This window comes from Gadus morhua, chromosome 15 (assembly GCF_902167405.1).
Source record: "Gadus morhua chromosome 15, gadMor3.0, whole genome shotgun sequence".
NCBI lineage: Eukaryota > Metazoa > Chordata > Actinopteri > Gadiformes > Gadidae > Gadus > Gadus morhua.
The window spans coordinates 9,406,907-9,433,222 of record NC_044062.1 but is presented as its reverse complement, the minus strand read 5'-3'; the positions used below and the strand labels follow the sequence as shown (position 1 = coordinate 9,433,222).

Below are 26,316 nucleotides of genomic sequence, written 5' to 3'. Positions count from 1 at the left end.
TGTCTTTATTAGCATTAGAAAGGCTGCAGCATGCATTTGTTTCTTCTGGCTCTTGTTTTGGAGTCCTCTGTTTTCGTACAAGTTAGGCAGTAATAGTTGTATCAGTATTACAGTTTTTCTCAGTCGCCTTGGTACATTTCTCAGATCAGAATTAAAATTTGCAAAACTGTAAGTGCATTTCTCAAAACAATTCGTACAAATAGCAAAACACCATGGATTTCATGCAAAAGCCAGTCTCTTGCTCAAAATCCTTAGTTAGTTTCTCAAAAGTATATATCTGTGTCAATGAATGTCAGTGCCATCAGAATTTCAAGTCCTTGTGTCATTGTGTACGGATAAGACAGTCAAATTGCTTTATTCATTTTGTCAATATAACAGTGTACTCTGGAGGGATGCTCATGTAAACTATGGCTAAAGTTTTGAAGAAAATTATTGTAAATTGTAAGATACACCTTAGTGTATGTGGGAGATTGATTGCAGGAGACTGGACAAGATACACATATACACATTTACACTGTTTGTACTGTCATTTGTTGACAGACCATTTCCTTGCTAGAAATGTGAACATAGGAAAATCTCCTTAGGGTAAACTGCATTGCTGTAGGAATTACACTGCAGTCTTCCTACAATTCATGATCTTCCAGTCTGTTGGGCCACACATTCTCATTCTCACGCAGCCTCACTCCTCTTCCTCTTCTGCTTCTCTCTGGCTGTTGACCCTGTCCAATTCTTTGTCCTTCCATTGTCAGACAATGTAACATTGTGTTGTGCTCCAGCTATATACTTGCCAGTTCATGGTTCAGGAGATACACCTTTGAGCTATTTCAGTAAACTTGTTGATCGTTGGTTGATCTAACACTTCACACATTTCCCTTCTTTAGAGAAAGTCAAGAATCACCTGGTAGCAATTTACCAATTCACGACAGATTTAGAAAAAAGTCGAATGGAAATGAATAGAAATATACTTGACATAGTATGACAACTTGTTCATCCATTTTGCATGTACAGACTTATGCAATGAACTCATGCCTAAATGTTGTGGGGGTGAGACTATTCAATAGAGACCCATTACAATACACTTTGATCTACATGACATAAGCAATTGATAATGTAGGAAAGAGCAGAGAATTGTACATAATCCTTTGCATGAATGTACCAAAGCATTTGCAACTGGTTCAAAGAAATGAGAAACTGCTTTTTTGATGTGCACAGAAGATTGAAGATTGAACAGGTCGTTTTGAGAATTTCAATTCTGATCTGAGAAATGTACCAAAGCGACTGAGAAAAACTGTAGTATTAGTAATTGTATTAGTCAGGCTGTAGTAGTTGTATTAGTATTGGTATTAGTATTAGTTGAGGGCTGCAACAGTTGTATTAGTTATTGTATTAGTTTGACTGAAGCAGTTGTATTAGTATTTGTATTACTATTATTAGTAGGGCTGTAGTAGTTGTATTTGTATTAGTTGGGCTGCAGTAGTGTTATTTGTATTAGTATGTTTTATTTGGGAATCATTAGTGATAGACCAATAGGGTGGCTTTCTTTAACCGTGATCCATGGTTAATGAGGTAGGCTAATTGAAGCCTCGTCATCACTAATTCCACCTGTTGACCACCACAAGCCTGTGAGTTGGCCAATGACGGCATCGCCCCCTGGGACATGACGTCTCCCTGATGAAAGGGATCGCCGTCTTGGACACTAAAAGTATTCCGATAAAACCAGCGAACCGCTTCAGACACGGACACGGATTGCGCGCCTTTGGAGAGAAACCCGGACACCGAGACCCCAAGACCCGTTACACCGAGAGACTGAGACCCCAAGACCCAGAGGGACAGAGACCCGAGACCCGACGACACCAACGAGACCCAAAGACCCCGAGAGACCGAGACCTAAGACCCCGAGACCCCGAGAGACCAGAGCTGAGGACCAGCAGCGGATACTAAAGGTTTTTGATCCAAGGCGCAGAATGATAGAGTGCTAGATAGAGTAATAGATAGCGATAGATAGAGAGATAGAGTGATAGAGTGATAGATAGAGAGACAGAGCGCCAGATAGATAGATAGATTGATTGAGTGATAGATAGAGTGATAGATAGAGTGATAGATAGAGTGATATAGTTACAGAAAGAGAGATAGAACTTTATTAATCCCGCGCAGGGGAAAGCGCACTACTCGGTACCAAAGGAGATCTAATTGGTCATTAAATCCTTCTAAATGTAGGCCTATCGGTAGGGAATAGAGGTCCCAACACACAGATTTTTATTCACAATCCAACAATCCTTAGTTTAAAAAAAGTAATATATTCTGAATTATTAAAGTATTTTATCTATCTATTATAAAAACCCGTTGACATCACAGTTATGTTAATGGTTTACGGAACTGGATTATGGAACGGTAGTATTAATGGATTATGGAACAGTTGTATTAATGGATAATGTAACATTGGTTTTAATGGATTATGTAACAGTTGTATTAATGAATTATGAACCTACTTTATTTTATAGAAGACATGCTTAATTCTTTGGTGGAAAACTTCTCCCCTCTGTGCGTAATTACGCACGGGAGTCCCCGACTCCCGTGCGTAATTACGCACGAGTCCCCGACTCCCTGACTGACGGCTCTAGCACAGCTCATGCAGAGCTGTTCGTGCTGTGGTCATCAGTAGAAATTGGAAAGAATGAATGAAACGCGCGCCTCTCCACAGGAACCGCGATGCTGCACACCACCGGTCCGTCGCTGCTGCTGCTGCTCGCGCTGTGTGCGGGGGGGTGGTCCCAGGGGGCGTGGTCCCGCACCGTGGATCTGCCCCCCTCCTCCATAAGGTACCTTTTAACTAACCCTCTGTTTTAACTACTTTTTAACTAACTCTATGTTTTAACCCTATCCTGGGGTAGGGTTGCTTTGACTAAGCCTCATGTTTTAACTAACCGTCGTAACTAACTGTCTGAACCCTATACCTGAGATGTATGCTTTTGTCTAAAGTACATATCAGCTGATACATGCAGTCAATATTTTTTATCTATGCAATACTTATCTTTTTTCCAAAAAACGATCAAACCTCAATCTTGACGAGGCGCTAAGCTTCTGTCTGGTCCGACGTGCGGAGAATCACGAGGATGTTTGATATGATTCATGACCTTGTATGACCTCAGGCAGAGCCGGCACGCAGACGGCCTGTTCACCAGTGGCTACAGCAAGCTGCTGGGCCAGATGTCAGCTCGCAGGTACCTGGAGTCCCTGATGGGCAAGCGGCTCAGGTGAGCACCTCACGTTATATTGGACATGTTATGCATCATGTTATATAGGACATGTTATACCTCATGTTAGATAAGACATGTATACATCAGCTTATACATGAAATGCTTTACATCATGTTGTATAGGACTTGCTATACATCATGTTATATAGGACATGTTAAACATTGTGTTATAAATACATGTTATACATCATGTCATATAGCCATAGGACATGTTATATGGTTCTATAGATAGATAGAGAGAGAGAGAGAGAGAGAGAGAGAGAGAGAGAGAGAGAGAGAGAGAGAGAGAGAGAGAGAGAGAGAGAGAGAGAGAGAGAGAGAGAGAGAGAGAGAGAGAGAGAGAGAGAGATAAAGAGAGAGAGAGATAGATCGATGGATGGATGGATAGATAGATAGATAGATAGATAGATAGATAGATAGATAGATAGATAGATAGATAGATAGATAGATAGATAGATAGATAGATAGATAATACTATCGGTAAATAATACTATCGATAGATAATATTTTCGATAGATAGATAATATTATCGATAGATAGATGGTGTGATAAATATTTATGATAGATATATGATAGATAGATAGATGATAAATATTTACGATAGATATATGATAGATAGATAGATCGATGATAGATATTTCTGATATGATAGATTAGATCTGACGTGTGATTCCTTTCAGTGATGAGGGCTTTGTGGGCGAGGCGGCCAAGCGCCACACTGACGCCATCTTTACTGACAACTACAGCCGCTTCAGGAAGCAGATGGCGGTGAAGAAGTACCTTACTGCCGTCCTCACAGGGAAGAGGAGGTACTGCAGCCTGTCCGTCTGTCCGTCTCCCTATCTGTCTTTCTGTCTGTCTGTAAACTTATATGTGTATATTTGTTGTTTCTCAGTCTGGAAGACTCAACGGCCTTCCAAGAAAACTTTGAGGACATGGATCACCTGATCAACCGCTATCAGCTGGTAACACACACACACACACACACACACACACACACACACACACACACACACACACACACACACACACACACACACACACACACACACACAAACGCACAAACACAAACGCATACCTATTAACTGGTAACACACACACACGCACACACACACACCTATCAGCTGGTAACACACACACAGACACTGATTAACTGGTAACACACACACACATAATTAATAATTAATTTTATTTGAGGGCGCCTTTCATAGCACTCAAGGTCACCTTACAGGGCAGTGTTTAAAAAAAACAAAATCAACAATCATAAAAAACACAAGAACAAGATACATTGAAACATACAATTTACACAAGTGGGGTGAAATGGGTGTGAGATAATGAATGAACATACACACACATATACACACAACAAACACACACATATACAAACCTATCATATGGTAACACACACCACACTCACAGACACACGCACACACTTATCAGCTGGTAACACAAACACACACACGCACGCGCACACCTTTCAGCTGGTAACACACACACACACACACACACACACACACACACACACACACACATACACACACACACACACACACACACACACACACACACACACACACACACACACACACACACACACACACACACACACACACACACCTATCAGCTTGTTAAACATACACTCACACTCCTATCATCTGGTAACCCACACATACAAACCCACACACACACACACACAAACGTGTAACACCAGGGCATCATGAGGTCATAACTTTGTCTCTCTCCTCCTACAGCCCCTCTGAGGTCTCCATCCCAGAAGAACACATCTCCCTCTCTATCTATATAGATCTATATCCCCCTCTCTATCTATATCGATCTCCATCTCTCTCTCTGTCCATATAGATATATATCTCTCTCTCTCTGTCTGTATATGTATTGTATATGTAATGTTTGTGTTTTCAGTCAACAAACATGTTTACATTGTATATAAATTGGACCATAGGAAGGTGTTGAGCGCTCATCACGCAAATATTATATTTGATTATAATATTCGAATATAAATGGTACATCTGATCTATGAATACTCATGAGGGCACCTTACATCAGCCTTCCAACTCTCTGGACGTCACCCTGATATACATTTAGTGTATAATATATATTTAATATGCTCAACATGCTAATACTTACCTTTCATATCAATATATATAATAATATATATATATATATCAATATGATGGATGATATTAGTTAAAAAGTGATAAGAATGCAGATGAAGCCCCTTTGTTGTTCACTGAATTAAAGATGTTGGTTTATTTTTCAAAGACCAGTTGTTTAGTGTCATTATTCACAAACACCTTTAACAAAGACACTAATATATAGCTATGTAGCACCTAGCTGACAGGTAACACATAGCCATGTAAAGATTTTTAACAAATTTACAGAATGGAACTAAGTGGCCTGAAGGCGCCGACAAACCAATCACAGCACAGCAGGGGTTCTTCCTGTTGAGACCGGCTTTGCCTTCAGCCAATCAGAACCGGGTCTCCGCATGATGCGGATGACGTCACCACTCCTCTCATTCCCCATCCGAAAGAATTTTTCAAAACTCTTTTTTAAGACCAAGGTTGCAAGATCAGACCATATTATCATAAAACATAATATTATAAAGTAAAACGTATAATTATTGAATCCAATTTGACAGAACAGGATAGAATAGAATATGAGGAGGCGGGTTTCTACCGGAGTACCTGGTCTAGCGCGCATGCGCAACATGTCAGCCCCCATATGAACGTCTTACTGTTATTATCATCAGGTTCTGTCATTTAACATGCGTCTATTACTTATTATCTCGTGCAACAGATCTGACAACACAATAACGAGCTCTTACCAAAGCAACATGACATTGCAACACACGGTTTAAGTCACCAAGACAGGTATTGTTTGTTTATGTTTATGTTTAAGTCAGACAGGCTTTAGAGAGATGGCTTTCCGAGCAGCTTTCAGCTTGCTGTCCACCCTGCGACGTCCTGTCGCAGTTCTGAGGTCTCTGAAGCAGCCTGGCCGAACACGGCCGGCTCATTATGGGATGCAGCTCCGGCCGCTGCACGGCACTGCCCCCCGCTGGTCGGCCCGGCTGCTGACCGCTGAGGAGATGTTCGGCAGGAGGTCGATGCAGGACTATCTGAAGAAGCTGGAGAGGGAGTATGAGGAGAGTTTGCAGAAAGCCAACAGCAGCGAGTCAGGAGAAGGCCTGGAGGAAGAGCAGCTGAGAGCCATGCGGACCAGAATCCACCGGATGGCTCCTCTGGTCCAGAGCCTCAGAGAGCTGGAGACCAACGAGGCGGAGCTGAGGGAGGCAGAGGCCCTCCTGACAGGTGGGTAACTCTGTCTAACCCCAACCCTAACCCCAACCCTAACTAACCCTAGGCGTAGGGAGGCAGAGGCCCTCCTGACAGGTGGGCCACTATGTTTAACCCTAACCCTTACCCTGTCTAACCTATGGTATCAGGCTGCTTTGGACCTGTAGTTAGTTAGGGTTGATGGTTAGGGTTAGGGTTAGAAGTTATTGGTTTATGGTGGTTGGTAATAATTACCAATAAGTATTAATTGATAAAGGATTCATTAGTAATGATTTATATTGATTGATTAGTAATGATAATGATTTATCAGTATAGATCGGTTAGTAATATGTGTTAATTATTGTTATTTATTGAATACCAACGACTGATTTATTCCCCAGACGATGACCCGGAGATGAGGGAGCTCGCTGCCCTCGACATCCAACATGGCCGCCAACACGTCCAGGCTCTACAACACATGGTACACACCCACGCACACAAACACTCACACACTCACTCACTCACTCACTCAATCACACGTACACACACACACACACACACACACACACACACACACACACACACACTCACACTCACACTCACACACACTCACACATACAAACACTCTTTCCCACTCCCTCCCTGTCACCCAATCAGATCATGGAGCTCATCGTCCCTGATGAGGAGGTCGATCTCTGTGACCTGGTCCTGGAGGTCACGGCAGGGGTCGGAGGTCAGGAAGCCATGTTGTTCACAGCTGAGGTGAAAGTTTCATGATGATGATGATGATGTTTTGACCCCGGGTAGCAGGCGTTCTGACGGTGTTCTCGTCATCAGGTGTTTGAGATGTACCACGGCCTCAGCAGACACCTGGGCTGGAGCTTCGAGGTCCTGGAGTACATGAGCAACGACCTAGGTAGGAGAGAGGAGGGAGGAGAGAGGAGGGAGGAGGGAGGAGAGAGGAGGGAGGAGGGAGGAGAGAGGAGGGAGGAGAGAGGAGGGAGGAGGGAAGAGGTAGGAGGGAGGAGTGAGGAGAGAGGAAGTAGGAGGTAGGAGAGAGGAGGCGGGTAGGAGGAGGTTGGAGGGAGGAGATAGGATAGAGGAGGTAGTAGATAGTAGAGAGGGGGGAGAATGGACAAGGGGAAGAGAGGAGGGAGGAGGGAGGAGAGAGGAGGTAGGACATCGGGACCAGAGAGATGGGTAGGAGAGAGGAGACTACCGTCTCCTCTCTCCAAGTAGTATGTGTGTGTGTGTGTGTGTGTGTGTGTGTGTGTGTGTGTGTGTGTGTGTGTGTGTCCAGGGGGTCTCCGGAGGGGCTGTGCTGGTATCAGCGGTCCCTGCAGCTACAAGAGGATGAAGTTCGAGGCAGGGGTCCACCGCGTGCAGAGGGTCCCCAGGACGGAGAAACAGGGACGCACACACACCAGCACCATGACTGTGGCCATCCTCCCCCACCCCACACAGGTACACTCACCCACACACACACACACACACACACACACACACACACACACAAACACACCAGGGATGGAAATTAACATCCGCCACACGCCATTTGCGGGTGGATTTGTATGGTGGCGGGTGAATCGTGTCACTTCACCCGCCACTGTGTCGGGTAATACTTTCCAGTCAGGTCCGAACAAATTTGCATATTCAATACATTCGTCATACGGCGCTGCACAGTTGCACAACCATTACTGTCAACATCCGGCCCCCTTCTTTTTCTACGTCTCTTGCTGATCTGCGACTGCCAACATCCGGGATAATATACCGGTAACTAACAGCTCTCAAGTCTCACGCATTCGGCGTGAGACACACGCAATTCGGAAGAAGACGATGGGTGTGTCGCATAGACGTCGTCATCGTCTTGCCGCCCCTCCCCGTTCTGTGATTGGTTCCCCATCTCAGGCGAAAATCGGATCCATGGAATCCAGGCTGCCTCGCAGCGCGAAATGAAATAGCGAGCAAGGCAGCATGGCTATAGCCAGGCTACTTCGGAGGCGGGACACGTTCAGAATTCCATTCATAAATTAACAGACGTGACTGTGACGTGAATTGTCTGGCTGGCTGAAATTTGAGATGGGTTCGGGAAGTGTCGATGGTAAGATTTTTGTAACCAACGAGAGAGAGGTATGATCCGTTAAGCATGACGAAGGAGAAGTGTATGGAAGTAAATCTGTGCCATCGGATTTTGAAAATAAAAAGCCATTGAATTCTAAGGACTGAATATTTATGCATTGAAATAACGTATCTGGATTTGAATTTCAACGTAATCAACGTCCCCACTTGAAGTTTTTGATGTTGAATCTTTAATTTTGAATTTTTAACATTGAAAAATAAAGCTGAATAGGAGTTCAATTCAAATCCAAATACGTTACTTCAATGCATAAATATTCAGTGCTTAGAGTTCAATGGCTTTTTATTTCCAAATTCGATGGCACAGATTTACTTCCATAGAAGTGACTCAAACATTTTGTGGTTAAGAGGGCGTATCGGTTTCCACCTTAGGTTTCTACAGGAAAAAATCGGTGTGGGGGAATCTAGAGCGGTATGGAAGCGCGCAATAATTTGCAGTGTCAGAATTTAGTCAGCATTTCAGATTTCTCAAAAAAAAAAACGCTACTACTAGCGAAGTAATTTTAGCGTGACTGGAGAGAACTTCCTTAAATTAACCTTTAATGCTAGGTTTGCATGAACGCTATTATGTGAATTAGTTTGGTTCTCTTCCATGGAAGCCGGAAGTGGGAGATTCCTGGGGCTTGCCCCATGAATACACCCATGCACACGCTCACACGCCACACTTCGTATTTCTCACGCAGAGAAATTACCAGGATAGCTCCAACCAACTTGGGCCGCTGTTTAACAGTGTTACAGTTACAGGTAGGAATCAATTGGGTTTCCCGTACGTAGGGTAGGCCTAACAATACGTCCTGTTTTGCCCGGACATGCCCTCTTTTTGAGACAATGTTTTGCGGAATTTCAAAATCGTCCGGGATTTTATTAAAGCCTCATACAAGTTCACATTGAATTTGCGTTCCGTTTCTCTGGGTCGTTCACAAACTAGTTAGGCTACGCCCTCCCCTACTCAGTTCTGTTCGCTTTGCATTGGTGGAAGTGAGTAGGGGGAGTAGTTAAGTAGAGCCTTCAGATTGGACGGTTTGACTTACTCAGTTACCGTCGTGTTTTGTGTTTATTTTTTTACTATTATTGTTGTATAGGGACAAACATTAACAAATTTCTCCTACAGTTGATTGATAAAGTTCTATCTAGACTATTGAACAGAAAGAAAGTGTTTTTTCTGAATATTAGTGTTAAGGGCCAATAATGCTTACTATCATACGTTAGTTACCATGTCTGTGGACAAATTTGTATTTAGTCACATGTAAATATAAAAAAACAAATTGACTTATGATGGTGTAGAAATGCATGTGTTTTTTTTGTTAACATGTCCATTTTTTTTTTTATTGAAAATACTTTGTATGGATGAATTATCCCCAAACTTCGTAACACCTTTGAAATAAACATGACTTAACATGGCAGATACCTGTGTATTGTTTATCGGTAAGAGTGTAACGTTTTCAACTCAGTTCCTTGGTAGAACCTACTTACAGTAATAATCACTTCTGATGGAAAAAAAGATGTGTATGAAAAACACTTTTCTTATCTATTGTTACTATTATATTGTTCAAAATGTACGCATTTATTAAAAAAATATATTGCGTATAAAAAGTGGCTGGTAAAAAATATGAGATATGAGAATATGATTTTTAAATCTACCTGCCACAGTGGCTGGCGGGCAAAGAAGTTAATTTCCATCCCTGACACACACACACACACACACACACACCACACACATACACATACACATACACATACACACAGCAGCACCATGACTGTAGCCATCCTCCCCCACCCCACACACACACACACACAGGCACAACCATACATATTCACATTAACATATTAACATTTATGTGTGTGTGTTTGTGTGTGCCCTGAAGATCACCTTGACGATCCACCCGAAGGACCTGCGGATCGAGACCACGAGGGCGAGTGGCGCCGGAGGCCAAAGTGTCAACACTACAGACAGCGCTGTCAGGATAGTTCACCTGCCCACAGGTATTCTAGCCCAGCCCCGCCTCTAGACCCTCCTCTGGCCCCGCCTCTAGCCCCGCCCCTAGCTCACCTGCCCACAGGTATCCTAGCCGGCCTCGCCTCTGGCCCTGCTTCTGGCCCTGCCTCTAGGCCTGCCCCTATTGGTCGACAGCTACCCCTGTGTGTGTGTGTGTGTGTGTGTGTGTGTGTGTGTGTGTGTGTGTGTGTGTGTGTGTGTGTGTGTGTGTGTGTGTGTGTGTGTGTGTGTGTGTGTGTGTGTGTGTGTGTGTGTGTGTGTGTAGGTACGGTGGCAGAGTGTCAGCAGGAGCGCTCCCAGCTGAAGAACAGGGAGATGGCGATGAAGGTCCTGAGGGCGCGGCTCTACGCCTGCCGGCTGGAGGAGGAGACCAGCCGGCGCTACCTGGCCCGCAAGATACAGGCACGCACACAGACACACGCACGCACGCACGCGGATGGTCACACACACCCCATTCATACATCCTTCTATCAGACTACTGATCAGTGATGTCCAACTTATTCGAGGCTGCAGACCATAATAGACCGTATATATGGATGGATAGATGGATATAATAATATATTCCGACTACGGACGTTCTCATCCTCCTGGAGCTGCAGAGCAGTGAAGGTGTGTTCTCCTGCCCCACAGATCGGGACCAAGGGCCGCTCGGAGAAGATCAGGACCTACAACTTCCCCCAGGACCGCATCACGGACCACCGGCTGGGGCGCAGTGTGCATCACGTCGAGGACTTCATGTTGGGGGAGAGGCTTCTGGAGGAAATGAACTCTGCCCTCCAGGAATTCTCCAATCAGGAGTCTCTGCTGGAACTCCTGGGAGAAAATGTATAAAACACCTTGATCCTAACCCCAACTTTAACCACTCCCCATAACCCTAACACCAACCCTTAACCCTGACCCTAACCTTAACCCCTCATAACCCTAACCCCAACCCTGAACTCTAACCCCTGACCCTTAACTCTGACCCCTAACCCAACCCTAACCCCTTTCCCTTAACCCTGACCCCTGACCCTAACCCTATCAAATCCTCATTCGATAGCATAATAGCTGTAATATGTAAGGTCATGTTCAATGTCAGATTACAATCAGAAACGGTGTGTGATTCAACATGCTGCTGCACTGTCTGGGTCACCTTCTGTCATGTATTAAAACCACAGACTTGGCCTAAAGATTTAACTTTACTCTGCTGTCTGAATGTCTTCATGGCCGACGGGACAAAGGTGAGACTCACATGTTGAAATAATAACATGACTATCGATTAACTAACAATATCCCCATAATGGGAATTTTGGCTAGTAGATCAAAGGGTTCTTCAGGCTGGCCAATAGATCATAGTGTTATTCAGGAAGGCCAGTCGGTTGATATATATATATATATATATATATATATATATATATATATATATATATATATATATATATATATATATATATATATATATATAAAACATAAATGCCGCCTTGGCCTCGGACCGTAGGTCAATATGTCCGCCATGTTGGAGCGGTCGAGACCGTAAACAAATAAGGAGCAGAGCTTCGGGTTTTCTAGATAAACGGCGATCTAACGTTGACATTTCTCAACCGATTCCAAGACGTCGTTTTTATCCAAGGCTTAATGATGTACGTGGAGTAAATCTTTACTTTTTTTTTAATTTTATTGAATGAATAGAAAAACGACTTAATAGTACCTCTTCGAGCAAGGTACGTTTTATTACTCTGTTTTCTGGGAATAATTGACATAAGCAGAAACCAAAAACCAGCCGTTTTTTCGTTTTTTCGTTTTGTCCAAAAAAACGAAAATCAAAATGTAAGTTTGTTTATTCGTTTTTTGGTTCTTCTTAACAAAACGAATTTACCACTCAATATCTGGTTTCCGCCGGTGGGCGGGTCCTCTTATTGGCTAGCGTGCTTCGTTGCCCTGTGCTCTTCAAAATAAAAGTTCTTCCGTTTGATAATGTCGACAAAAATATTGCTGTATTATAGACACTAGCAGACACAGAGGACCAAACCACCCACAGTCAAGACTGACACGGCTTCAAATAACAATAATAGCATTCATAATCATTTGAAAATTAGAACTTCTGAAGTTATGATGACTTCAGTGCAGTTTATGTTTAGCCACAGTTAATACATGCAGAGTAGACCTGAGGGCTTTACTACGACATCATTGTCCGGCTCTGAACTCTGCGCTCTGTGCGCGTTCACATCAAAGGAGCTGCGATCGCGGGCTGCTGATTTCCTCACAGCCTGAGAGCTATGAGGAATACAAGTGATCACAACACATTTCTGACAGCTGAAAATGGCGCATTTGTTGACCTTTATCCATTTACAGTAAACAAATTATTTTTTCTTGTTGAAAGATATTTTATAATGTTTTCATATTATTATTTACTGATGGTGTTTACAGAATGCGAGTGCGTGTTATATTGAAAGCGAGGCTGGGTGTGCCTATGAATATAGGCTACAGTGAGTTTTTTAAGGTGCTGTACAAGCAACTCATATTGTCTCCTCTGTACAGTGACAGGGAGTGTAAAGTAACCTACTTCATTCAATATCGAATAGGCTACTGTAGCCTACACTATGTACAAATGGTTTTCCTCTTTGCTCATGGCAGTTGTGACAGTCATTTTAACATGTGAGCAGGCAAGCTTCACTCTTTCCAGGATGCATTATGCGTTGTCCTATAGCCTACTTGGAACATGTTTTGGAATGGATGCATAGTAGAGTATATAAATTTGCTCATAACAGGCCAGCTGGAATACAAAGCAAACTCTTTGTATTCCAGCTGTTTTTTTTTGTGATATTTTACGATGTTTCAATGTTGCGTTGGTAATGTGTTAGACAGCTTAGATGTTCTTAGATGTTTTGTTAACCTGATTCCTATCCCACTCTGTTTAAGTAAAAGTGTGCTACTGCTGCAAAATCTCTTTGCTTTTGTTTTTTTCTGTAAATGGATAAGGGTCAACAGATGCGCACAGTCTCACCAATATGCGTACAGATCGCACGGTTTGACACTTTCAAAATGCGTGCAGTAGGCCTACATACGCCAAATGACCATTTCGCGTGCATATGTTACGCAAAACCCAGCATTAAGGTACTTGTGGACAGTAGGGGTGTACACTGGACATAATTAGGAAGCAAACTCAGGAGATGGAATGACCTCTCGCAAATATTTATTTAATAAATTGTTTCAAATAACACTGCCTCGTTAAATCAACATCTTCAACATTTTGAACGGGATGTGGGCAGGATGTCCTGCCCACATCCCGTTCAAAAAACACCCAGAAGCAGCCCAAGTCGTTGTTTTAGCAGCGAAATATATTGTGTGCGTGTGTGCTTAACACGCTATTTTATGTTGAAATGCAACGTAATCCAGTGTTCACTAAAACGTACACTGTCAACGTATGCTTTTGGCGACTGGGCTGGCTCTCAGAAAAACGTGATTCTAACTGATTCTAGGGTTCGGGAGGAAGGGGCGGGCCTTCTGAGAGGGGGTTCCGGGGGTTTCCTTCCGGGCGGGAGTTTTGGTTGTTGTAGTTTTCCGGTGGAGCTGTGCCTGCCTGTCCGATTGTGGAATCCAATAAACCTGCTATCAAGCTTACTTCGCTCACTACCTCGCCTGTGGTTATGACAATATCATTAAAAGTTACATAAAGTAACGGTTTAATAACAAAAACGCAGGAAACACGTGAGCTGCTGGTTTAGCGAAAGCAGCGTCCCTAGCAACCTGACGTCGTTGAAACATGCGCGCGAGCCGATAAAATCTTCCTTATAACTATAAAACAAAAGATCAGACACAATCACTGACTGAAGATTATGCAAGTAAAAAGTATATTTCTCGCTAGAAATGTTATTAGAAACACGTTTAACGGTGAATCGGTCCTAAAATATTGCATTTCCCATTCAGATAATAAAGATTAATAAAGATCATACACATTCACTGACTGAAGATTATTCAAGGAAAAAGTACATTTCTCGCTAGAAATGCAATTAGAAACACGTTTAATGGTGAATCTGTCCTAAAATATTGCATTTCCCATTCAGTTAATGCTGGGTTTTGCGTATCATATGCACGCGAAATGGACGCATCCGCCCTCCACAGTAGTTAATGCTGGGTTTTGCGTATCATATGCACGCAAAATGGTCATTTGGCGTATGTACTGCACGCATTTTGAAAGTGTCAAACCGTGCGATCTGTACGCATATTGGTGAGACTGGGTTGACTTTTCCCTGAACTTTTAAACGTTGCAAACGTGCAAAACATATATTATATTTATGTGGCATTCAGTCCAATGCTTAAAAATATATCTGTGGCATTCAGTAGGCCAATGCTGTGGTAAAGTGTGCAAAGTATGAGTATGAATATTTGATGGAGTATGAGTAAGTGTTTCCTTCTGTTACATAGATAGAACTTTATCAATCCCCTGCAGGAGAAATGTGTTAATGTTTGTCCCTATAAAACAATAATGGTAAAAAACAACAACACAAAACATGACGGTAACTCTAAAGTCAAACCGTCCAATCTGAAGGCTTTACTTAACCACTCCCCCTACTCACTTCCACCAATGCAAAGCGAACAGAACTGAGTAGGGGAGGGCATAGCCCAACTAGTTTGTGACAGACCCAGAGGAATTCAACGCAAATTAAATGTGAACATGTATTGAGGCTTTAATAAATTCCCGGACGATTTTGAAATTTCACCCGGACGCATTTGATTCCTACCCTTCCACTGTTAAATAGCGGCCCAAATTGGTGGACGCTATCCTGGTAATTTCTCTGCGTGAGAAATACGAAGTGTGGCGTGTGAGCGTGTGGATGGGTTGAATTGCGGGTTTCCGGCGGAAACCAGATATTGAGTGGTATATTCGTTTCGCTCAGTAAGAATCAAAAAACTAATAAACGAACTGAAATTTTGATTTTCGTTTTCTTGTCAAAACGAAAAAACGGCTTGTTTTCTGGTTTCTGCTTGCGTCAATTATTCCCAGAAAACAGAGTAATAAAACGTACCTTGCTCCTCTTCAGGCTGGCCAGTAGATCTCAGAGTTTTCAGGCCGGCCAGTAGATCACAGAAATGTGCAGAGCGGTCGGGTGGAGCTCGGAGGCTAACCGAGCTAACAGCTGTGGATTATATTTGTACTTTATTTGATATTGATCTGATATTTCTATGATGTTTATATGATATTTTGAGTTAGAGGACCGGGAGCAGCAGACATTTAGACCCCATAATATATAGCATAATATATAAATACATATATGTGTATGTATGATATATTATAACATAATACTGGAATGAACGGAGCGGAGCATATAGGTTAGTAGACAGTATTATTATAGACTTCTATAGTATATACAAGGATACAGTATTATTAAAGAGTACTATAGTATACGAGTACCCAGTATTATTACAGAGTTCTATAGTATGTATACAAGTACACAGTATTATTGCAGAATACTATAGTATATATACAAGTGTACAGTATTTTATTGAGTACTAGTATATATGCAAGTAGTATTCAGTATTATTAGAGTACTAATAGTATACTATAGTATATTGAGGATAGATTTATATAGGATAGTATAGTACTATAGTATGTACGATTGTATATATTATAGAGTTCTATAGTGTATATTATCGATTACTGTAGTATATAGAGTACTATAGTATACAGTATAGAGTACTGGTAGCATATATTGAGGGTAGCAGACTGGAAGAGACCCATGAGGACAGGAGACCTCGATATGGCGAGCGAACCGATCATCCTCAATGTGTATGACATGGTGAGTAGTACTGTGTATGTCATGGTTAATATAGTACTGTGTATGACATGGTGAATGTAGTGCTGTGTGTATGACATGGTGAGTAGTACTGTCTGTATGACATGGTTAATGTAGTACTGTGTGTATGACATGGTGAGTAGTACTGTGTGAATTACAGGGTTAAAGTCGTACTGTGGGGATGACAGGGTTACTGTAGTAATGTGGGGATGACAGGGTTAATATCGTACTGTGGGGATGACAGGGTTAATGTAGTAATGTGGGGATGACAGGGTTAATGTCGTACTGTGGGGATGACAGGGTTAATGTAGTAATGTGGGGATAAAGTAGAAAGAATGTCTCGTTGTTTGGTAACAAAATGTTCTCACTTTACCACAACATTCATCTGCTTCAAACCTCAAAGCTAAATCAAGTCATATTGGTCAGACTGTTGACTCTCTCTCTCTCTCTCTCTCTCTCTCTCTCTCTCTCTCTCTCTCTCTCTCTCTCTCTCTCTCTCTCTCTCTCTCTCTCTCTCTCTCTCTCTCTCTCTCTCTCTCTCTCTCGCTCTAAGTAGATTTCCTGGTCAGCTCTAAGTGCTTTAGCCTAATCTACACACACTATCTACACAGCAATGTGCACACACACACACACACACACACACACACACACACACACACACACACACACACACACAGACACACACACACACACACACACACACACACACACACACACACACACACACACACACACACACACACACACACACACACTGGACTCATTGATTTAAAAGTGTGTAACAGTAGTAGTGTACATAAGGTTTGTGTTACAGTAGTAGTGTACATAAGGTATGTGTGCAACAGCAGTAGTGTACATAAGGTATGTGTGTAGTAGTGTGTAACAGCAGTCGTGTACATTATATGTGTGTAATGTATAACATATAATCAATGCAGCTTGCATTATATAACACAATATGGAAGCATGCAAAAAATAGGTTTCAGTTTTATTTTCTTTCTAATCTTTATTTTTTATGTCATTAAAGGAAAAGCTGCTCTTGAATTAGAAGGAGTTCTTGTGTCTGGCTGTGAGTTTGCGCGCATGCTATGCATAGGATGACAAATCAGATTGGCCAATACACAAAAATGATCCCTCTATGGCGAACAGAATGTTGCAGCAGGCAAAAAAAAATAAATCTATATATATATATTCTTTTTTTAAATTCCGATTACTAATTGATCTGCATAGAGACAGAATCGTTCTAGCAAGAATTGCGATGCATCGAAGTATCGATTGTTTTTCCCACCCCTATATACTATTAGTATGTGTGTAGTAGTGTGTAACAGCAGTTGTGTACATTATTTGTGTAGTAGTGTGTAGGTGGTTGACTAGCTAATAGGATTAGCCGTGTCAGACAGCTATCTCTTTAAGAGGCTAACACCTCTCCATGCAGGTCATCTCTCCAGGCTAAATTAACCTAATTAGTACCTAAACTAGCTATCTCTAACCTCACACCTTAAATCACCATAGGTTAGATATGGTTAATTTAGGTACTCGATTAGAGATGGTTTAGGTAGATTGGAGGCAGTATTTGTCTTAGGGTTATGGTTTAGGTTAGAGGTTGGAGACAGTTTTGGTGTTAGGTGATGGTTTACGTAGTAGGTTAGAGGTTAGAGGCAGTATTGGTGTTAGGGTTAGAGATGGCTTCGGTAGTAGGTTAGAGGTTGGAGGCAGTGTTGGTGTTAGGGTAACAGATGGTTTAGGTACTCAACCAACCCCGCCCACCACCTCTTCACACTGCTATCCTCTGGCAGACGCTACAGATCTGCAAAAGCACACACCACCAGACTCAGAGACAGTTTCATTCCTGTAGCCATCCGCACTCGAAACACAAACTTGTAATTCCCATACCTGGAACATAAATAACCCCCCAGAATCATTCTAGCACTTTAAGACTGACACAGCTGTTAAGCCTATCCTTTTAATAATCTTTTAGCCATGTCTAATATTTATAATACGTATTTTTATGAATTGTATGTTGTCTTTGCCCTGTGGCACCAAGCGGAGCTGCGCTCCAATTTTATTGTATGTTTCTGCTTCAATGACGATTAAAGTTCAATCCAATTGAATTCATTTCAGGTAGTAGGTTAGAGGTTCGAGGCAGTGTTGGTCTTAGGTAAGCGATGGTTTTGGTTCGAGGTTCAAGGTTCGAGGCATCGTTGGTGACTCTGTCTCCCTCTCTAGTACTGGATCAATGAGTTCACTTCCTCCCTCGGTATCGGTGTCTTCCACTCTGGGATCGAGGTCTACGGCCGAGGTACGTTATTAATCATAAATTATCATATTAATTTCTTATATAAATATATTAATATTAAGGTATGGTATATCATCATACATTACTAAGCATAATAACATTGTACCACACAAGGTTGTAACACATAGCTGTGTATATATACATATAAAGAATGTACTCTATGTTGTAGCCCATGGTGATACGTTGGTCACATAGTGTACACAATTCTGTCTCGCTGGTCATGTGGTTGATGTGGTTGATGTGCGTTTGTTCAGAGTTTGCCTATGGCGGTCATCCCTACCCGTTCTCGGGGGTGTTTGAGATTACTCCGGGAGACGCAACAGAGCTCGGTGATACCTTCAAATTCAAGTTAGTACAACCTGCCGTCACTTACGTCTCCCATGTTCACTATACGTTCACTATACGTTCACTACACGTACACTACACGTTCACTATACGTTCACTACGTCCCATGTTCACTACCGTCCACGTTCAACACCTCACTACCTCCAACGTTCACTACCTCACTACCAGCCATGTTCACTTCCTCCCACGTTCTCTACATGTTCACTACCTCACTACCTCCAACGTTCACTACCTCACTACCTCCCACGTTCACTACTTGTTCACTACCTCACTACCTCCCATGTTAAATCCCTCCCATGTAAATATTTTTAAGTGAGTATTTGCATGTCAAATGATGGTCTCTCTCTCTCTCTCCCCCCCTCTCTCCCTCTCTCTCTCTCCCTCTCTTTCTCTCCCCCTCTCCCTCTCTCTTTCTCTCCCTCTCCCTCTTCTGCTCTCTCCCTCTCCCCCTCTCCCTCTCTCTCCCTCTCTCTTTCTCTCCCTCTTCTGCTCTCTCCCTCTCCCCCTCCCTCTCCTTCTCCCTCTCTCTCTCCCTCTCCCTCTCCTTCTCTCTCTCTCTCAGGGATGCTATGGTCCTGGGCCGGACTGACTTCAGGGAGGAAGACGTGGAGCGGATCGTGGAGGAGATGGGGAAGGAGTATAAAGGCAACTCATACCATCTGATGCACAAGAACTGTAACCACTTCTCCTCGGCCCTCTCTGAGGTGTGCTCCCGTCTATAGTCCTTCAGTCTCTGTACCTCCTTCCTCCTCCTTTTCTATACCTCCTCTCTACCTCTTCTCTTCCTCCTCTCCACCTCTTCCCTACCTCTTCTTCACCTCTTCTCTTCCTCTTCTTTACCTTTTCTCTACCTCTTCTCCACCTCTTCTACCTACTCTACCTCGTCTCAACCCTTTCTCTGCCTCTCTATCTCTGAGTAGGTCCGGTAGGACTCTTACCGTCCCTACTGAGGCCTGTAGGACTCCTACCGTCCCTACAGGCCTGAGTAGTGACGGTAGTTGTCCTACAGGCCTGTCCAACACAAAGCACATGTCCTCGTCAGGTGCTGTGCGGGCGCGAGGCTCCTGGCTGGGTCAACCGGCTGGCCTACTTCAGCTCCTGCGTCCCGTTCCTCCAGGGCTGCTTGCCGCGGGACTGGCTGACCCCCGCAGCCCTGCAGACCAGCCTCCGCCACGGGCTGGAGCAGGGCCAGGACGCCGCCGCATCGCTGGCCTCCCCCACCTCCCCCACCTCCCCCACCTCCCTGGCCTCCATCTCCCCCGCCTCCCGTCACTCTCTCTCCCCCCCCTCCCCGGCCTCTGTCTCCCCGGCCTCCCTGGCATCCGTCTCCCCCGCCTCACGTCCGCCCGTGCCCCGAGAGAGCCGCCCCCCCTCCCGCCACCAGCCCCGTCGGTAGTCCTGTGAGGACCACCCCCAGATGTCAGAGGGTCTTCCACCGAGAGCCACAAACCTGCTGGTGCCTCAGGTCAACTCCACGGACACTACAGTAACCTACCAGCATGTGGACCGACATGTGGGCTAACATGTGGGCCAACCAGTGGACCAACATGTGGGCCAACATGTGGGCCAACGTGTGGGCCAACGTGTGGGCCAACATGTGGGCCAACGTGTGGGCCAACATGTGGGCCAACATGTGGACCAACATGTGGACCAACATGTGAACCAGACCAACATATGGACCAACATGTTGACTAACATGTGGTCCATCATGTGGACTGACATGTGGCCCAACATGTGGAACAACATGTGGACTACCATGTGGACCAACATGTGAACCAACATGTGTACCAGACCAAAATGTGGACCAACATGTGGAGCACCATGTGGACCAACATGTGAACGAACATGTGGACCAGACCAACATGTGGACCAACATGTTGACTAACATGTGGAACAACATGTGGAACAACATGAGGACTAACATGTGGACCAACATGAGGACCAGACCAACATGTGGACTAAAATGAGGACTAACATGTGGACCAACATGAGGACTAACATGTGGACCAACATGAGGACCAGACCAACATGTGGACTAACATGTGGACCAACATGTGGACCAACATGAGGACTAACATGTGGACCAACATGAGGACCAGACCAGCATTTGGACCAACATGAAGACCGACAAGTGGACCAACATTAGGAGCAGACCAACATCTAGGCTAACATGTGGACCAACATGTGGACCAACATGAGGAGCAGACCAACATGAGGGGCCGACCAACATCTAGACCAACGTGTGGACCTATATGTGGACAAACATGTAGATTAACATGTGGACCAACATGTGGCTCAGTGTTCTCCTGATCTCTAAGTGCCTGACCGTAACCCTAAGCCTGTCAACATTACTGAAGGACAGAAATGTTTCGGTTGGGTCTCCTTCCACACACTGCTGCCCTGCTCAAGGGCTTTCCAACAGGCCTTAGCAGCTCCTCTGTGAGGTCCTCCTGTGACCTCCTCCTCCTCTGTGAGGTCCTCCTCCACTGTGAGGTCCTCCTGTGAGGTCCCCTTGTGAGGTCCTCTTGTGAGCTCCACCTCCTCCTGTGAGGTCCTCTTGTGAGCTCCACCTCCTCCTGTGAGGTCCTCTTGTGAGGTCCTCTTGTGAGCTCCACCTCCTCCTGTGAGGTCCTCTTGTGAGGTCCTCTTGTGAGGTCCTCTTGTGAGCTCCACCTCCTCCTGTGAGCTCCTCCTCCACTGTGAGCTCCTCCTCCACTGTGAGCTCCTCCTCCTCCTGTGAGCTCCTCCCCCACTGTGAGCTCCTCCTCCACTGTGAGCTCCTCCTCCTCCTGTGAGCTCCTCCTCCTCCTGTGAGCTCCTCCTGTGAGCTCCTCCTCCTCCACTGTGAGCTCCTCCTCCTCCTGTGAGCTCCTCCTGTGAGCTCCTCCTCTACTGTGAGCTCCTCCTGTGAGCTCCTCCTCCTCCTGTGAGCTCCTCCTCCTCTGTCAGGTCCTCCTGTGAGCTCCTCCTCCACTGTGTGCTCCACCTTGTGTTCTCTCTCAACAGATCCTTCCTTCACTGTTGCCGTGATTTGAAACAACCTTTAGCATTTTTTTATAAGATGACCTTTTACATTTTTGGAAGGTTTCTCGTGAACCTTCCACACCGCTCCCCTGGTACCCTACCCCTGGTACCCTAACTCTTCGTCCCCTAACCCTGGTACCCTAACCCTGGTACCCCTGCCCTGGTCCCCTAACCCTGGTCCCCTAACCCTGGTCCCCTAGCCCTGGTACCCTAGCCCTGGTACCCTAACCCTGGTACCCTAACCCTGGTACCCTAACCCTGGTACCCTAACCCTGGTAGCCCCCCGGTACCCTAACCCTGGTACCCTAACCCTGGTCCCCTAACCCTGGTACCCCAGCCCTGGTCCCCTAACCCTGGTACCCCAGCCCTGGTCCCCTAACCCTGGTACCCTAACCCTGGTCCCCTAGCCCTGGTCCCCTAACCCTGGTCCCCTAACCCTGGTCCCCTAACCCTGGTACCCTAACCCTGGTCCCCTAACCCTGCTACCCTAACCCTGGTAGCCTAACCCTGCTACCCTAACCCTGGTAGCCTAACCCTGCTACCCTAACCCTGGTAGCCCCGTGGTAACCCAACACTCCAATACTCGCTTCCCTACTGCCCCCCACTCCCCTACTCTCTCCCCTACTCACTCCCTACTCACTCCCTTACTCACTCCCTTACTCACTCCACTACTCACTCCACTACTCACTCCCTTACTCACTCCACTACTCACTCCCTTACTCACTCCCCTACTCACTCCCCTACTCTGTTCATTTCTCAGGGCAGCTTATTGAACATGTATGTAAGAATGTAATGTTTATAATAATACAACATGTGGTCGTTGTGAACATGTGACCTTGATGCCACATGGTCGCTGACTCCTTCAAACCTTTGTTTACAGGCCAGGCACTGATTTTATAGTTGTTAGTTCTACTAAAAGGTGACCATGAGATCCAGCAGCCATCTCCATGTTGGCCTCTAGGGTGCCCTGCTGGCCACCGACTGACCTGTCCTCCAGTGTCTGTCTGTCCCGCTGACCGTCTGTCTAGCTCTCAGCCAGAGAGAGGGCTCTCTAAACACTTTGTAATGATCAATACATTTCAATAAATGTGAGGGTATGTACATTTGTCTTCTCCTTTTTATGTAAACAATGATTTGCCGATGTTAATGACGACAGGAGCATGTTAATGAGGGACAGGTGAATGTTAACGAGGGACGGGTGAATGTTAATGAGGGACAGGTGAATGTTAATGAGGTACAGGTGAATGTTAATGAGGGACAGGTGAATGTTAATGAGGGACAGGTGAATGTTAATGACGCCAGGGGCATGTTAATGAGGGACATGTGAATGTTAATGACGACAGGTGTATGATAATTAGGTGATTGTTAATGAGGGACAGGTCAATCATAATGAGGTGATTGTTAATGAGGGACAGGTCAATCATAATGAGGTGAATGTTAATGAGGGACAAGGGAATGTTAATGAGGTGAATGTTAATGAGGGACAGGGGAATGTTAATGAGGTGAACGTTAATGAGGGCCAGGTAAAAGTTAATGAGGTAAATGTTAATGAGGGACAGGTGAATATTAATGAGGTGAATGTTAATGAAGGACAGGGGAATGTTAATGAGGGACAGGGGAATGTTAATGAGGTGAATGTTTATGAGGGACAGGGGAGTGTTGGTGAGTATTGTTAGTAGTATGTTTTTATAGTATTGTAGTAATAGTTGTCGGAGTAGTAGTAGTAATATCATTTGTTAAATGTATTTTTTTCGATATAAGGTATTTATTCATATTATTATTTGATTAGTGGTAGTATTAGTATTGATTAATACTATTATAAGGATTAGCATATTATTATTAATAGTATGAGGATTTGTAGTATTATTAGACAATACTTCCTCTTGAAGTCGTCAGACCTTCAGACAGCCAATCACATCACTGGACGAGCAACGCTGCTGGCCAGCCAGCCAATCAGCTCTTTTGGTTCACTCTATTTATATCTTCAGCTGTTTTGACTAAAAATAGACTACAGCAGTTAGACGGATGGTTAGTCAAAAAACAGTCAGTCAATTAAACAGTCGGACTGACTTGTTGGCTAGCAAAGCTGGTACTAACCTGGTGATATTAAGTAGATGGGTGATTCTACAACCTGATGATAGTTCAACCTAGTGATAGTTAGTTTAACCTGGTGATAGTTAGTACAACCGGTGATAGTACAACCTTCTGATAGTACAACCTGCTGATATTACAACAGGTGATGGTTAGTACAACCTGGTGATAGTACATCCTGGTGATAGTAAGTACAACCTGGTGATAGATAGTACAACCTAGTGATAGGTAGTACAACCTGCTGATAGTTAACACAACAGGTGATAGTTAATGCAACAGGTGATAGTTTGTATAACCTGGTGATTATAAGTTCAACCCGGTGAAAGGTAGTACAACCCGGTGATAGTTAGTACAACCTGGTGATAGTTAGTACAGCAGGTTATAGTTAGTAAGACCTGGTGATAGTTAGTACAACCTGGTGATAGTTAATACAACCTTGGTGACAGTTGTAAGATATATTAGAAGTGAGCAGAGTGATTTAGTGCCCACAGAGCAGATTTTGTAACCCTGAACATTCGTGTGTTATCGTGTTTGCAGGGGGTCTGCAGTGTGTACGTTATGTTATGGTAACATGACCCCCCCGCGACTCCGGAAACCACACAGAGGTCACCTTCTGTCTCCTACCCCTGTCTCCTCGTCTCCTAGCCTGTGTCTCCTTGTCACCTACCCCTGGCTCTTAGTCTCCTACCCTGGGTTTCCTTGTCTCCTACCCCTGTCTGTTTGTCTCCTACCCTGTGTCTCCTTGTCTCCTACCCCTGTGTCTCTTTATGTCCTACCCCTTTGTCTACTTATCTGATACCCCTGTCTCCTTGTCTCCTACCCTGTGTCCCCTTGTCTCCTACCCCTGTGTCTCCTTGTCCTCTACCCCTGTGTCTCTTTCTGTCCTACCCCTTTGTCTACTTATCTGATACCCCTGTCTCCTTGTCTCCTACCCTGTGTCCCCTTGTCTCCTACCCCTGTGTCTCCTTGTCCTCTACCCCTGTGTCTCCTTGTCTCCTACCCTGTGTCTCCTTGTCTCCTATCCTGTGTCCCCTTGTCTCCTACCCCTGTGTCTCCTTCTCTCCTACCCTGATGTCTCCTTGACTCCTTGTCTCCTACCCTGATGTCTCCTTGTCTCCTACCCTGATGTCCCATTGTCTCCTACCCTGATGTCTCCTTGTCTCCTACCCTGATGTCTCCTTGGCTCCTTGTCTCCTACCCTGATGTGTCCTTATCTCCTACCCTTTGTCTCCTTGTCTCCTACCCCTGTCTCGCCTTGTCTCCTACATCTGTGTCTCCTTGTCTCCTACCCTGATGTCTCCTTGTCTCCTATACTAATGAATCCTTGTCTCCTACCCTGATGTCTCCTACCAAGTATCTCCTTGTCTCCAACCCCATATTTCCTTGTCTCCTACCCTTTGTCTCCTACCCCTGTCTCGCCTTGTTTCCTAGATCTGTGTCTCCTTGTCTCCTACTCTGATGTATCCTTGTCTCCTACCCTGATGTCTCTTACCAAGTATCTCCTTGTCTCCTACCCCATGTCTCCTTGTCTCCTACCATTTTGTCTCCTTGTATTCTACCCTGTGTCTCCTTGTCTCCTACCCTGATCTCCTACCCCCCCCCCCCCCCCCCCCCCCCCCCCCCCCTGTGGAGGGTTTGGTTAGGGACCCCCCCCCCCCCCTAGTGGAGGGTTTGGTTAGGGACCCCCCCCCCCCCCCTAGTGGAGGATTTGGTTTGGGATTCATGTTGCAGGATCATAAACAGCATAGCAGCGTTTCCTCTTCTCTGAAAACTGTCAGCACAGCTGCTGATGTTATGCTAGTTAATCTTATCCTTCACTCTCATGAAACCTTCTCGTCTCCTCTTCCCTGGCCTCGCCGCGCCCGCTATTTATTTTGGATTCTGTTTCCTCAGGATGCTTATTATGGGCTGCAGGAATGGGTCGACCGCAGCTTTTACTGGTTTCATGTTAGGCTGTGGGAATGGAAGCCAGTCGCTTTCTAATCCCACAACTAGCAGCGGATTCTTGAAACTAAACCTGCAGCCTGACCGCTACCTGAAGATACACAGAACAGCTAGGGTTCACACTGAAGATACGCAGAACAGCTAGGATTCACACTGTAGAT

The 26,316-nt window shown here is 44.7% G+C and overlaps 3 protein-coding genes across 6 annotated transcripts; all 3 read left to right on the top strand.

Moving 5' to 3' along the window:
• Window positions 1–1,319: 1,319 nt before the first annotated feature.
• On the top strand, window positions 1,320–5,516 carry vip (vasoactive intestinal peptide). Its single transcript, XM_030378790.1, has 6 exons — window positions 1,320–1,943; window positions 2,702–2,819; window positions 3,150–3,254; window positions 3,937–4,065; window positions 4,152–4,221; window positions 5,008–5,516. Exons 2-6 carry the CDS (start codon window positions 2,710–2,712, stop codon window positions 5,014–5,016), a joined length of 423 nt encoding a protein of 140 aa, XP_030234650.1. The 5' UTR covers window positions 1,320–1,943; window positions 2,702–2,709; the 3' UTR covers window positions 5,017–5,516.
• A 444-nt stretch (window positions 5,517–5,960) lies between these two features.
• mtrf1l (mitochondrial translational release factor 1-like) lies at window positions 5,961–11,865 on the top strand. Its single transcript, XM_030378731.1, has 8 exons — window positions 5,961–6,588; window positions 6,954–7,033; window positions 7,210–7,314; window positions 7,390–7,468; window positions 7,853–8,016; window positions 10,554–10,671; window positions 10,950–11,086; window positions 11,315–11,865. Exons 1-8 carry the CDS (start codon window positions 6,195–6,197, stop codon window positions 11,513–11,515), a joined length of 1,278 nt encoding a protein of 425 aa, XP_030234591.1. The 5' UTR covers window positions 5,961–6,194; the 3' UTR covers window positions 11,516–11,865.
• Window positions 11,866–15,733: 3,868 nt separating this feature from the next.
• LOC115560241 (deubiquitinase DESI2-like) lies at window positions 15,734–23,223 on the top strand. Of its 4 annotated transcripts, none has more exons than XR_003979724.1 (6): window positions 15,734–16,461; window positions 18,682–18,754; window positions 19,006–19,099; window positions 19,659–19,800; window positions 20,139–21,615; window positions 21,693–23,223. XR_003979724.1 is itself a non-coding variant. In XM_030379563.1 (5 exons), the coding sequence occupies exons 1-5, from the start codon at window positions 16,402–16,404 to the stop codon at window positions 20,490–20,492; spliced, it is 723 nt and encodes a 240-aa protein (XP_030235423.1). In that variant the 5' UTR covers window positions 15,734–16,401; the 3' UTR covers window positions 20,493–23,223. The 4 variants fall into 4 exon arrangements, 1 of the variants encoding a protein (XP_030235423.1); XR_003979722.1 differs by having other exon boundaries at window positions 20,139–21,647; XR_003979723.1 differs by having other exon boundaries at window positions 20,139–21,679; window positions 21,725–23,223.
• The last annotated feature ends 3,093 nt before the right edge of the window (window positions 23,224–26,316 follow it).

What these genes read in the sequence shown, in the direction of transcription:
- LOC115560241 (XM_030379563.1), top strand. Translation starts at nt 16,402, where the DNA reads ATGAGGACAGGAGACCTCGATATGGCGAGCGAACCGATCATCCTCAAT. An exon ending in GGTGATACCTTCAAATTCAA is followed by an intron (nt 19,100 to 19,658) that starts GTTAGTACAACC and finishes TCTCTCTCTCAG; the next exon opens with GGATGCTATGGTCCTGGGCC. An exon ending in TCTCCTCGGCCCTCTCTGAG is followed by an intron (nt 19,801 to 20,138) that starts GTGTGCTCCCGT and finishes TGTCCTCGTCAG; the next exon opens with GTGCTGTGCGGGCGCGAGGC.
- mtrf1l (XM_030378731.1), top strand. Translation starts at nt 6,195, where the DNA reads ATGGCTTTCCGAGCAGCTTTCAGCTTGCTGTCCACCCTGCGACGTCCT. An exon ending in TCCAGGCTCTACAACACATG is followed by an intron (nt 7,034 to 7,209) that starts GTACACACCCAC and finishes TCACCCAATCAG; the next exon opens with ATCATGGAGCTCATCGTCCC. An exon ending in GTACATGAGCAACGACCTAG is followed by an intron (nt 7,469 to 7,852) that starts GTAGGAGAGAGG and finishes GTGTGTGTCCAG; the next exon opens with GGGGTCTCCGGAGGGGCTGT.
- vip (XM_030378790.1), top strand. Translation starts at nt 2,710, where the DNA reads ATGCTGCACACCACCGGTCCGTCGCTGCTGCTGCTGCTCGCGCTGTGT. An exon ending in CTGCCCCCCTCCTCCATAAG is followed by an intron (nt 2,820 to 3,149) that starts GTACCTTTTAAC and finishes GTATGACCTCAG; the next exon opens with GCAGAGCCGGCACGCAGACG. An exon ending in GTCCTCACAGGGAAGAGGAG is followed by an intron (nt 4,066 to 4,151) that starts GTACTGCAGCCT and finishes GTTGTTTCTCAG; the next exon opens with TCTGGAAGACTCAACGGCCT.